The following is a 14,533-nucleotide window of genomic DNA, read 5'->3' as shown; positions in this document are numbered from 1 at the left end:
TCCGAGCTCAACCGTTTGGTACATTTCTCATTCTTTCCCTGTATGGTATACCTGTTCCCAATGCTTCTCATTCTTGCATTATTTAATCTTGTGTTTTATTTTAAGCTGTAAACTGATTCTTCTCATCGTTTTCTTCCCTGCGCTCCGTTCTTGTTACTTTAATCTTGTGTTACTGCTCTGATTCCTGTGACTGCTCACTGATATTTCCTTCTGCCTATGATCTTTTTGAGATTTTGAATAATACAGCACTCATTTTCTTCTAGTGTTCTTGCCTACTCTATTTTGTACTGGACAATTCCTGTTCGCTGCCTGTTCCATTTTTTCCCCCTCCTATCACGCTGCTGCCACATTTCACTTCTCTGTTATCTTAAGATTGGTTTCTTACCTTGAAAGTTTGGTGTATTTCTTCTCTTCCGTACGCTCTGTTCTTGTTTGTTTAATCTTCTGTTATTGCTGTGATTTTCTGTGACTGCTTAGAGTTCTATGACTGATATTTCCTTCTCCCTATGAACTTTTCCCTCTTAAAATCTCCCTATGACTTATGTTTACCTTTTTTTTCCCCATCACGCTAGTGTTACATTTCACTACTCTGTTATCTTAAGATTGGCTTCTCACGTTTGTTATATTTCTTCTCACCGGTTTCTTCCCTAGGCTCTGTTCTTGGTAGTTTAATCTTATGTTATTGCTGTGATTCCCTCTGACGGCTTAGAGTTCCATGACTGATAATTCCTTCTCCCTATGAACGTTTCCCCCCTAAATTTCTCCCGTCTAAACATTTTATACTACTGTCGGTTACTGTCATTTCACATCCTCTGTTATTTTTCCAAAAGTCAGGGCACTTTCTTGTGTAATCTTCTTCTCGGGAGACCCAAAAGGTATTTCCTTTCACGTAATAGTAAAAATATGCAGAATTTTTTTTTCGAATGAGTCTTCTAAATATTTGATTATCTTCCTGAAATTTTTTCGAGGAAACAGGACATAAGCACTCATGCACTTTTTTTGTTGTTATAAATGTGAAAATACAAAGAATTTCAAAATTTTCCCTTCACGCACGATTATGGTGAATAACTAGAACTAAAACTACTACTATCTATTATGCAGTAGCCAGCAAGTTCATTAACCACTAGCAATTTAATATTATTTTTAATTTATATTTTGATATTTGGTGATTTCTTTGAATAATTGCAATGTAAACTTTTTTTAAAAAAATTATCTTTTCATAGAATTTTTCATGACAATTAAGAATTTATTATGTTTTTTTGTTGGATTTTTATAACACAAATATGGCATTGTCACTGCTCTAATTTCTCATTTATTAAATAATGTGTTATTATAATATTTTTTTAAATTGAGGTCTATGTGATAACAATGTTTTGTACGGCGCGCAAGGAGAAATTTTAATTTTATAATTAGTTAGATGCTTTCATTCATAATTAATGAGGATTTAGTATACAAAAGCTTAATTAACTTCTGTTTTGCCGGAAATCCAAAATCCTAATCAATTCTTGTGTTATATTTTTAAATTTAGTTATTATGAATAAATAAATTTTTAACACAATTTTCAACAAATATTATTTCTTTTAATTATCGGTGGGATATGCAGATGAAGAAGTACCTTTTCTACGGCAGTGGCATTGTGCTCCTATGGACCTTGACACGCTATATTCGCAGCCGCAGGTATATTACTATTTTCATTCATCCAAATGAAGGTTAATTCGGTTTGCCCATTACTGTGATACGTAGGTTAATTGTCATTTATAAAAATTCAAATGTGAAATTCTCATTTTTGCTTTTGTGAATTTTCAAATATTTTTTTATACCTTTTTAAGTAATGCTAATTAACACAAATGAAAATTTGAAGGTACGTTAACTTTTCCAGATTGATTTTTCTAAAATTCGAATGCCTTGCAACTCACAAGGATACACAAATAGGAAGAAAGGCGATCTCCCTGTCGTAGACCTCTTTGCGGCATAATGAAACTGCTAGTTCTAACTTCCATCTCAACAGTAAAAGACACAAGCAACACAATTCATGATCTCAGACAACCATCAAAGAACCTAAGCACCAAATGATGAACAGAAGGGCTTACATATCCCAAGAATGCTGATAAGAAAGTCCGGGGGGAAGCCATTTGGCCCCGGGGCTTTAAGACCGCTCAGATAAAAAATAAGGCAGCAGCACGAATCTGATCATTTGTAATAGGCAGAAGCAAATTCTGATTATCTTGAGCAGAAACTAAAGAGTCCACATAACACAATTGAGTTAAAATCCCCTCCCATAGAACAAATAAATAGCGGCCTTATGAAAAAAGCGAGTATTAGAATCTGCCCACTTAAGCCAGTTATTTCTATATCTGTAAACCATTATTTTTCATCTATAACCCAAAGACCTTCAATCTGGTCAACTATTAAAGTTGCTTTAGTGGTTTTTCCCCTGACCAGCCACCTTTATAACAGAGTTTTTAAGTCCTACAACAGCCTATTAGTTTCCTTCATGTTATTAGGTAAATTTTTTGTATTCAACGAAATCAAACCCCTCTAACTTTGCTCAAGTTCCGGCTAAAACTCGTGACAACATTCTCATCAATGACCCCATTATGCTCCCAATTACAAGTAATCAGATTATTATAATCAGCATGCTCAATCCAATACAGTATATGCCCCAAAATAGTTCAGGGGCTATCTCGAAAAATCCTGTGGTGATCTTTCTACAAATTAAAAGCAAACACATAAAAATTGTCCCCGAGGGAGTAATTTCTACTTTGCCTTCCACTACCTACTCCTGGCAAACCAGCTCCTCAAATGCTCCACTAATTCATTAGTCTGCCGCAAACAATTTACCAACTAGTAACTAGCCATTGCTGAATCTCACTTCGGCATCCTCCCAATCTGGCGATACTTCTTGATTCCCCTCTAAATCCACTTCCATTGCAGAAAACAGTACACCCAGAAGAACAAGAATAAAAGCCAGACCAAAGGACCCCCAAGATGCCAACACTCCCCTTCCACCCTTCAAAAACTCAATTCCAGAAAAAACAACGCACTCACAGCAAAAATAAAAGCCTACGCACACATCCTCTTACAGAATTGCCATTATTGCTGTGAAATGACATGTCTTCGTTCTCCCTTGGAGGAGAGGATTCTCTCTCACCTAGGCGAGAGGTCTTTTCATGTAAAATGAATCTTTTGTATGGCTTTTTAAGTCATGCTAATTAACACAAATGACAATTGGGAGGCATGTCAGTATTCCAATTGATTTTCCTAAAATTGAAAAACAATGAATTATAAGAAAACAATAATGCAAGTTTAAAACTAAGAATACATGTTTTACATGTTAGTGAAATTAATTTAATTATTTGTAAAAATGTGTGTCTTTCCATCTCATGTGCAATTAATAAGAACAATTTGAGTAAAACACTTGTACATTTTCGAAACAGTGAAATGAGATATTACATTTAGAATAAAAACAAACCATTTAATTGGCTCTTCTATTTAGGATCAAGTAGTACCTTCATTTCTTTCTAATTTTGTTAAAAAGAATTGGTTTTTTTCATAGAACCTATGGACCATTTACATGTGAATACGGTGCTATTATTTTTATGCTAAGAAATTTTTGTTACAAAAGGGATTATTATAAAATGAGATTCTTTAACGTAACATTATCGCAATAATAGGTAGTATTTATTTTTTTTAACTAAGCAGTCTTTTCCAATATATCTCTCTGCTACTTGATGTTGTTATGATTATTTTTAGGAATGCAAATCAGGGTGCCATAGTAGCTGTACCTGTACCTGAGAATGACTTTATCGACCCTCCTGATGATGGGAATGTAAATCAAGGTGCCATAGCGCTTGACAATAACTTAATCGACCCTCCTGATGACGGGAATGCAAATCAAGGTGCCATAGCACCTGCACCTGATAATAACTTCATTGACCCTCCGGATGATGCGTTAATTGAGGTTTTCAAAATATTCCCCATTCCATCCATAATGCAGTTGCAATGTGTCTCTAAAGATTGGAGACGTGTCATCAGGAGTCCAAACATGGTTCAAACGCATCTTGAAAGGAGTCAAGAGAATCCCTTTCTGCTCCTGCAAAACGGTAATGCCAAATATAATGTGCTGCGATTATTTGTACTCAATGGCGGTCAGGAATTCCACGAACTTCATAGCCCATTGGTAGATCCTTTGATGAAAGCATGCGTAATTGGTTCTTCTAATGGCCTAATATGTTTGGCCATCGGTCAGGATAGATCACATGTATCCTCTTTTGTAGTGTGGAATCCAGAGATTAGAAAAACCCGACCAGTGCTCCTAAGGACCGAGGTTGATTGCTTCTTAGGTTTTGGGTTTGGAAATAACGATTATAAGATAGTAATGCTCTATTGGTCTGAGGGAGGGTTTGTTCATAAAGTGGAAGTATTTTCATTGTACACTATGCCGCCTCTTTGGAAGGAGGTAGAATTTGGAGGTTCATTAGATAATGTGAGATTTCAATCTGATGGTGTCACCATCACAGGGGCTGGAGCTGTAGTTTGGTGGGTATATCTAAAAACTAACGAGGGTTTCAAGAGTCATCTTGCTATATTTGACATAGCGAAAGAAGAGTTTAGTCTAATACCATTTCCTACATTAGACGCGGCTACGAGACTTGATTTTAGGCCGACTGAGTACGAGAAAAAACTTGCCTTACTTTCTCAGGTTTATATTGAAAATGTAAGAGTTGATATCGAGTTGTGGGTAATTGATGAGCGTATGCAGGTTTGGACTAAGAAAGGAAGTACCGGACCCCTTATAAGTTTATGGGAGCCCGTCACTGTGTTAAGAAACGAGATAGTGTGCAGCAACGATCAAGTATTTGAAGAAGCTAATGATATTGAACATGCAGGAGATGAAAATGCAGAAAATGAAAATGCAGAAGATGAAAATGCAGAAGATGAAAATCCACTGATGTTTTTACATATGCATAATGTCAATACTGACACGAGCAGGATCATTGGGACTCACAGGTTTGAAGATGCTGATTACATCTTCAACCACATTAAAAGTCTAGTGCCGGTTGAGAATGGGGCACATTGAAGAAGGTTAAACTCTACTGATGCAATGTTCTTTTTTTGGTTAAACCCACCTACGGGCAGGATGATTGGTCATACTGGTCATGAAGGTTAAACTCTACTGATGCAATGTTCTTTTTTGGTGATATGATCTATTTCTTTTCTTTTCAACTTTCTTCAAGGACATCAATTCTGCTGATGCAAGGTGTTTTGGTGATACGATCTATCTTGAATTTTCAACTTTCTTCAAGGACATCGATTCTTGTTTGCTTGGTCATGTTGGTCACGAAGGTTAAACTCTATTGATGCAATGGTTTTTTTTTTTTTTGGGTTATATGATCTTTTTTTAGGTTTTAAGGTTTCAACATATGGAATTTTCTTTTCATTATTTTTTCAGACATATAGATTTAAACCGTTGCGATTGTCTTTTATGAGAACTTGCTAGGATGTCTCGCACTTTGCTCAGAGATTATGTAGCCAATATTAAACTGTGGATCATGGAGGAAGGCTATGTGTTCGTCATCAGCAAATCAGATGGGCTCCACAAAATACTTTAATCTGCCATTATCCATGCAATGTCATTGGTGAAAATAGAAAATGCCATAAGTCATCTAATTTTCATTCGAATTCGAAGCTTGCCTGGTTTCACGCTTTGTTTTCTTTCGGGCTCTCTAATATAAAATAAAACAAAACATAAACTAAGCATTCTATTCTGATTTGGGATAATTAATATGTAAGTCCTTATAGTTTCAACTGATTTTTAATCAGGTCCCTATAATTTTTTTCTTTTTATCAGGTCCTTATGCTTTTATATATTTTTAATCAGGTCTTTATAATTTTTTTTCTTTTTATCAGGTCCTTATTGTTTTTCTTTGTTTTTAATTAGGTCTTTGTAGTTTTTATTCTTTATTTTACAAATAATAACATCTTAAAAATAATAAATCATTGTAACAATCTTATGTTAATATTCTTTTAAATTTTTAGTTAAACAAATATGTTATTTATTTTCAATTCGAATCTTTATAATTATAAAATTCAAATTATAATAATAAATTTTTCTAAAATTAAAATATGATTATAAATAATTGATATTTAAGTATGTATTATTCTGATTATTTATTAATTACTAAATGATTATATTAATTATTTTGTCCAATTATATAATTATTAATTTAAAAATAAAATTAATTTTAAAGAATAAAGTTAATAAATAATTTTTTAAAAACTACAGAGCACCTAATTAAAAAATAAGTGAAACTATAAGGACCTGATAAAAAGAAAAAAAAATAGAATGACCTCATTAAAAACACACGAAAATAAAAGGATCTGATAAAAAGAAAAATTTTATAAGGACCTTATTAAAAATCAGATGAAACTATAAGGAGCTGGAGATTAATTATCCCTTCTGATTTTGTTTCCAATTTATTGAAATCATTGACTTTATCTTCCAATTAATTTTGGATCAAAAGTTCGCATTTTAAGTTAATACTCGTATTTATTTCAAAATTTAAATTTTAGCTTGTCACACAATTGATAATTTTAATAAATTTAGTACTCGAATGGCAGGTTTGTTTCTTATATGACATAATAACATCATATCTATTAATCTATCTATTACTATGATAAGGAAGGGGTCTCTGCAAGGCCATCTAGAAGTGCGACAAGTGGCAAAATGAGGAGGGAGATAAATGCATCAATTTTTTTAATCGTTTGGAAATAAAAAGTCATCTCTTTTACTATTTAATAAATCATTTAATAATTATTTGATTACTGCATATCTTGGTTGCCCCACGTTTAAGATCATTCACTATGAAATGTGGGTTGACAGTTTCATGATAGGTAGTTTCATTAACGGTGAACACGGGCAGTTTTTTTTCAATTACAATTAAGTGAAGTAATATTTTTTGTTTTGTAAATATATGATAGCTATTAAATTAAAAAATTATCCAAATTGTCCCGTATTTCAAGGCTGTGTTATGGGCAGTTTTTTGATTTCTAATTAATATGTTATGCTTTAAATTAATTTAATTAATATTTTATGTTTTGAACTAAAACTAATATTTCATTAAAAAGCCGCAATTGGTTACTTTGGGTTCAAATTAATATTATTTTAAATTACATTTAATAATCTTTCAAATATTAAATTAAAATTAATATTTCATAAAAGTAAAATTGAAATTTATAGATTAAAAAGTTATGAACTTACAAATATATTTATAAAATTAAAGAATAAAATAATTGAATAGTCTTGTGTGCACGCATTGTTATGTTTTTAGGTGGAATTTTTCAAGGATGGTTAGTCTTTCAGATTTCAAATTAATATTTCATATTTTAATCTATTTACTAAATTAAAATTAAAATTAATATTTCATAAAACCGGCAAAAGTTAGGGTGTCAACATTATGGGTATGGTCACTATGCGCACAAAATCACTTGCATCATCCCACTACATAGGCCACTATGCGCACAAAATCTGCTACCCACTAGGGGTGTTCAAATTGTCCCGTCCCGGTAGGTCCGTCCCGGTCCCGGTAGCTTTGGGACGAGACGGGACGGGACAAAAAAATTTACGGGACGGGACAATACCGGGACGGGACAAAATGTATCCCGGTATGGGACGGGACACGGGACGGGGTCGTCCCGTCCCTGTCCCGTCCCGGGGTATATTATAAAAAAAAAATTACAATTTTCAATTTATCCGGTCCTCCCTTCGACTCTCCTGATGTCCTGAGCCCTAAATTTCTTCATACTCAAATTTACTCAGACTCTCAGAGGTTCAGTTCACTTCATACTGCCCAGTGCCCATCGCCGCGCCTCGTCTTGCCGCAGTGCCGCTCTCGCCTCTGCTACGTTAGACTGAATTTCACCACTCGATCTTTCTTTCTTCAGAACGAGGTCCAAAGAAGTCCTCGATTCTGTGAGTCTTTGCTTCCGCTGGCTTCAGAAATCAGAGCTGCTGAAATCCGTCTCTTCTGTCGTTCTGCGACGGTGCGACCGAAGGTCTGCTCACTTGTTTCCCGACTCTTGCGCACAAGGAGATAGCTGAAGCCAAAGCCACATTTGGATCTTGAATCCGGACCACCGCCTCGCTAGCGTTACTCTGTACTGAACTCTCCCGCGACCTCGACGGCTTCGGCGCCTCTGCCTTCAGGCACGCCTCTTCCTCGTCGTTCCTTCCCCGCGGCTGGCGCTCTGTTACTCCTGCAATCGCGACTCTCGCACACGATAGTGACCACCGAAGAGCTAGCGTGCCCGACTGCCCACTACTCTGACGCCGGTGAGTACTCTCCCGCCTCTTCTTCTTTGAGTCTCCACTGATTCTCTGCCATTGACAATCACTGAAAAGTATAATTACCCATGATTGCATAATCCTGGAGCTGAGTGAAAAATTGCATCGCCCTGAATTAAAATTCTCGCCGTGTCTCTCCCTGCGCCAGCTCTGTGTGCCCGTGGCGCCGTGCCTTTGCTGTGGAGTTTGAACACACCCTGAAATTCAATTCATCTGCGAGGTAACTGTCTTTGCTATTTTTTTTTTTAATTTCGGACAACTTTGCTGTGATTCTGTGAAGTGTGGTTTGACTGGCTGTGACTGTGAGGATATATATTGAATTCGAACTGAGGATATATTGTCATTTAATGGAAGTGTCATCCATGCATGGTCCGAATTGAGCTTAGTTAAATGATATATATTGTATTTGATGTCAGATTGTTGTCTGTGTTGTGAGGATATATATTGGATTCGAACTAGTTAGCAATTTCAGTTGTAAATTATTTGTGCTTTTTTTTTCTATTTATGCAGAAAAGAAGTTTAATTTATTTTAAAGATGTCGAATGCACAAACTGGTCAAGAAGATTATAGTGAAAATGAAAGTAGAACTATAGAAACACCTGTTAATGAAAAGGAAAAAAACACTGGTTTGACAAGTATTGAGGGTGAGGAAGGAGATGAACCGAGAGCAAAGAGAGAGAAATCTGCGGTTTGGGATCATTTTGACAAGCTTCCTTTAAGCCAGACAAATGGGCAACTTCGAGCAAAGTGCAAGTATTGTCCAACAACAATTGCTTGTCACTCTTCATATGGGACAAGTGGATTAAAAAAACATATAGAGAGGTGTGTCTTAAATCCAAACCGAATTAATAAGAAGACACAATCTTTGTTGTCAAGCTCTCAATTAGGTTCTTCTAAAACATTGAGTCATCATGTATTCAATCAAGAAGAATGTAGAAAAGGGGTTGCATTATTTGTTATATTGGATGAAATGCCTTTTCGAGTTGTGGAAGGTGATGGGTTTAAAGAAATGATGACTAGGATAGAACCCCGTTTTCAAGTCCCATCAAGAGCGACTGTCACTAGGGATTGTTTGGGTTTGTATATTGAAGAAGCGAGGAAGTTGAAAATGTATTTTAAAAGAACCAAAGTTCGTGTTTGTCTCACTACAGATACATGGACTTCTTGTCAGAATTCTAACTTTATGTGCTTGACTGCTCACTGGATTGATGAGGAATGGATATATCAAAAGAGAATCTTGAATTTTTGTGTAGTTGAAAATCATAGGGGTGATACAATTGCATCAGAAATAGAGAAATGTTTATTAGCTTGGGGCATTGAGAAAGTGTTTACTATTACAGTTGATAATGCGTCTTCAAATGATAATGCAGTGGCAAAATTAAAAGATGTTTTGAGCCATTGGAATGGTTTGGTATGTAATGGGGACTTCTTACACTTGAGGTGTTGTGCACATATTTTGAATTTAATTGTTTGTGATGGTGTGAAGGACATGCACAAATCTATTGAAGGCATTCGCAATGCCATTAAATATGTGAGGTCTTCTCCAGGAAGGTTGCTTAAATTCAAAGAGCTTGTTGAGAAAATGAAAGTTGACTCTAAGAGCCTCCTAACCATGGATTGTCCAACTAGGTGGAATTCAACTTACATCATATTGGAGAATGCTATTAAATTCAGTAGCGTCTTTGAAAGAATGGAGAAAGAGGATAATGATTACACAAACTATTTTGTGGAGAAAACATTAATTGGTCCTCCTGATGCTTCCAATTGGAAAGATGCTAAAGAATTTGTTGTCTTTTTAAAAGTGTTCTATGACATCACTTTGCAATTTTCAGGATCACTTTATGTTACCTCAAATGTATGCTTTCAACATATAGCTGATGTGTTTGTTATCCTGCATACAAGGGCAAATAATCCTAATTTTCTGGTGTCTGATATGGCTAAGAGGATGAAAGTTAAGTATGAAAAGTATTGGGGAAAGTTGGAGAATCTCAATCCTTTGTTGGTAATAGCAATGGTTCTTGACCCTAGGTATAAAATGAAGTTTTTGAAGCTTGCTTTTCATGAGATGTTCCCTGATTCTACACAACGTGAAGCCATGACAAATAGAGTCACAAATGACTTGTATTGTTTGTATGACTTCTATTTAAGTGGGCATGAAACAAACACATCTGAATCTCAAAATCAAAGTCAGACACAAGCATCAAGTGAACCTGCTAGCTTAAGTCAACTTCAGATGGCAATGTTGGAATCTAGGCCTCTACTGCAACTATTTATTGCCCAAAACGAGGTTGAAGTTGAAACAGATAAATATGCAGAAGTGGAGAGGTATTTTCAAGCTGAGTTAGTTGATGTTCTTCATCCTAACTTTGATATTTTGGCATGGTGGAAAGTGAATAGTTCTAAATATAAAATCCTTTCATTGATTGCACGTGATGTCTTGGCCATGCCTGTATCCACTGTATCTTCAGAATCTGCATTTAGTACGGGAGGTCGTGTCATTAATGAATTCAGAAGTTCCCTATCATCAAATATGGCTGAGGCACTAATTTGTGCACAGAATTGGTTATCTCCATCTACATCAAAAGTAAAGGGATTTGATATTGATAACTTTAATGATACTGATATTGGTAATTTTTATTTTTTATTTTATTTAATTTATTTTTTCAGTTTTGTTTAAATACTTTATAACACTAAGGCACTAACAAATTGTTCTTTTTATGGTGTTTTTTTTGCAGAAGAGCAATTAACAGCTTCAATTTCAAATCTCTTGGAAAGTTAAATTGCTTTGTAGTTGGCTCATGGTTAGTTGTTTTGATTTATCTTTAATGTCATGGATTGAAATTTTTATATTATTATGTCTTGCTTGTTTTGGTTTGAACTGATTGTGTTATGATTGTCTTCAAAATGAATTATGGTGGATTGTTCTGCTTGGATTGCAGATTTATTATTGTGTTCTTGATTGCTAAAAAGTGATTCAAAATAGTAAAGACCTTGAGAATGCAAGACTTGCATTGCTTGCCTTGTTTCTTACTTATTAGCGTCAATTTTTTCTCCCTGTTACATATTAACATCAAATTAATACATGCATTAAGTTTTTATGCTTCTCATGTCCCCTCAACTACAACACATGAATTAAGATAGGATCGATGGTATATATAAGTAAGTGAAGTTGTGCTGACCGGTCCTATCCTAGATCCAACCGAGTTGGGAACGAGCTAAAGTGGATTGATCCATAGGTCATTGAATGGATATTAATTCATATTTTGTAAATCAAGTATATGTTAGTATATCTCTTTTAATGAGTTTAATTTTCTTTACATGTTAATTATTATATTTTTAGGAAAAAAATAAATTGACATACTTATTTGCTTGATATTTGTGCCATTTCAAAATGGACAAGATGAAAAAGGGCAAAACATGAACGTGTGTGTGTTGTAACTTGTAAGAAAGTTTGATATCATCAATCAAGCGTCCTGTGTAGAGATAGCAATCATAGAGTGAAGACAAGTACTGGTTTGGAGTTTTGTATTCGGATGATACGAACACATCCAAGAATCATGCAATATATATATATATATAAGTCCTCCATATGTATGTGTGGGTGTTCTCAATTGCTATATAATTTAACAGATCTTTCTATTATTAATGTAGGAGAATGTGCTTCAGTGGTGACTCCATGACCTTCAGGAACAAAAAAAAGAATGGTGGCCTGCAGGATTTTTAATGTTACAGTTTTAGAGGTGCAGGATTAATTTCAGATGCTGTTGGAATTCTCATGTGCATAAATTTAACAATGATAAGACGTGCATTTTGTTGTAATTCTCATTAAACGGATGGTTGCATGGTATGTTAATTTGAGTACGGTGTTTTTCATTAATTAGGTAGTCTTTGATTTAATTTCTGTAATATAATCTAAACAGTGACTGCAGTGTTGAGGAGTTTTTGTTAAAAAAGCAAGCAAAGGCCCAAATTAACTTGATTAAATTCGGTTGCTCCAAAAAAAAAAAAGGAAAGCAATCTCAAGCCCAATTCAGAAAAGGTCCAGAACTGAATGAAACTAGGGGGCCAAAAAAATAGAACGAAAAAAAAAGAGAAAAACATAGGCCCAATTCAAAAAAGGTCCAGAATATTGAAGGAGGCAAAAAAAAAAAAGGGACGGGACACGGGACAAAAATCCCGTCCCGTCCCTGTTCACCGGGACGGGCCTGTCCCGGTCCCGTGAACACCCCTACTACCCACTATGCGCACAACTACATGGTATTTTGTGCTCTATCACCGCTATGTATTATGGGGGAAACTGTTGGTACATAACACATGTGCATTGCTAATAATGTTTATTTTCTTATTGTAACCGAAGATGAATTTTTTACTATATAAATAGCAGGAGCCTATGGATTTATTCCAGTTAGTAAATTCCTCCTATTGTTACCGCACCATCCATTTTCTCCACGTGTTCACATAGCTCCTGCATTTGATTCAATTCGTGCTATTAACCCATGCAGACAAAACTGGAAAATCAAAGTTCATGTGGTTCGATTATGGACTATGCCTGGACGCTACTCTCATGAAGAGATATCATCCGTGGAAATGATTCTTATGGACGAGGATGTAAGTTTTTTATTGATTAATTTAGGCATCTTACTTCTTGTGTTCTAAGAGTTATTTTCTTATAGGGTGACAACATCCACGCTACAGTTAGGACTGCCTTCCTTCCACGACATCGCAAGAATCTTGAAGAGGGAAAAACATATGTGGTGTCGTGTTTTTATGTTTCTCCCAATACAGGCTCATACCAAACCAATGATCATCCCTACCGAGCAAACTTTATTTTTTCCACTTCTGTTCGACCATGTGCGAATGATGGAAAAATAAACAGCTTTGGTTTTACATTCCATTCAGTCTCTAAAATATTACCCAATTAGTTTGATGATTGATATCTAATTGATAGGCTGTTATATAAGTGTTGGATATGTGATTATTATGTTAAAATTATTTGTGGTGAGCTAACTCTATATTTTCTCTTGTAGATGTCATCGGGTTACTAACTGGAGTGGGGGAAAAAGAAGAATGCAATGTCAACGACTTCGATGAAGGTATATTGTCATATATTCTTGAGCAGATATCTTGGAAGAGGTATTTGTTCAAGATACATATTCTAGGAGATTTTATCAATGGGAATCCAATGTATGTGTAGTTACTCGGTTGACAAATGATAAAACCATAATACAGTCTTTTTTGAACACATCTTATGAATACGTTGTGTCAGAGGGTTGTAGTTCCATTGGTCTCACAAAAGAAAAGGTATAGCTATTTCATTTTGTATTATATCATTTTATTTATGTTTCGGATGCATTACACAAATATATACACATGTTTCTATGCATCTAAATCTTTACATTTATGCAAAACACTAAGCAATGCCTGGTAGAATCATCTGATGGTGCAAGTTCTTCTGCTAATCAAACTGTGCATGCAAATTTCCCTAAATTATAAAAGTTTGACTCAACCTCTACACACCAAGTGCCAACTGTAATAGGCCCAAGTCTTGAAGTAATGAAGTCCATAGTAGAATCTAAAGTTGCAATTGTAAACACTGCCAATGTTGAGAAGGCAAACCCATTTGCTAATTTCCCATCAGCTGATTGTCAAGTTGAGGTAGAGAGTAGCAAGCACAATGTTGGTTTCGTGGAAATCCCTTCTACTACATCTGGACATAATGCTACGAAGAACAATACTAAAAATGTGTTAAATCATCCACTTGGTGGAAATCTTGAAGCTGATGAAATAACACATCATTTGCAAGATGCTGCATAGCAAAATACAAACAAATCCAGGAAGAATAGGCTTGAGTTGATGATTTCGAATTTTATGTCATTTTGTTAATTTCATTTCTAGCTCTTATTCCTAATTTGGCGTTTTTAATTTGTTTTTAGTTTATGTATTTATTTCTAGTTATTATGTGTGTTGATCATATACTTAGAGACAACTATGCTTTTTATAATGGTCAAACAATTTCGTTTGTTTCATTTCATACTTATCTGTTTATTTTATATAATTTATATTTCGTCCTAGAACCATTAAGAAACAGGTTATTAAGATATTAATTTATTCATTTATATATATATGATATATGACAATAAAAACTCATTATCAGTGATAGCGTTTTTTGTATTTAAAAATTTTATTTTT

General features: G+C 34.8%; 1 protein-coding gene across 1 annotated transcript; it reads left to right on the top strand.

Moving 5' to 3' along the window:
• Positions 1-8,879: 8,879 nt before the first annotated feature.
• On the top strand, positions 8,880-14,158 carry LOC114714191 (zinc finger BED domain-containing protein RICESLEEPER 2-like). The gene is made up of 3 exons (XM_028898916.1): positions 8,880-10,971; positions 13,372-13,437; positions 13,881-14,158. The coding sequence occupies exons 1-3, from the start codon at positions 8,880-8,882 to the stop codon at positions 14,156-14,158; spliced, it is 2,436 nt and encodes an 811-aa protein (XP_028754749.1).
• Positions 14,159-14,533: the final 375 nt, after the last annotated feature.

This window comes from Neltuma alba, unplaced genomic scaffold (genome assembly GCF_004799145.2).
Source record: "Neltuma alba isolate B1F8T4 unplaced genomic scaffold, ASM479914v2 tig00011493_pilon, whole genome shotgun sequence".
NCBI lineage: Eukaryota > Viridiplantae > Streptophyta > Magnoliopsida > Fabales > Fabaceae > Neltuma > Neltuma alba.
This window is presented reverse-complemented; position numbering and strand designations above follow the sequence as displayed.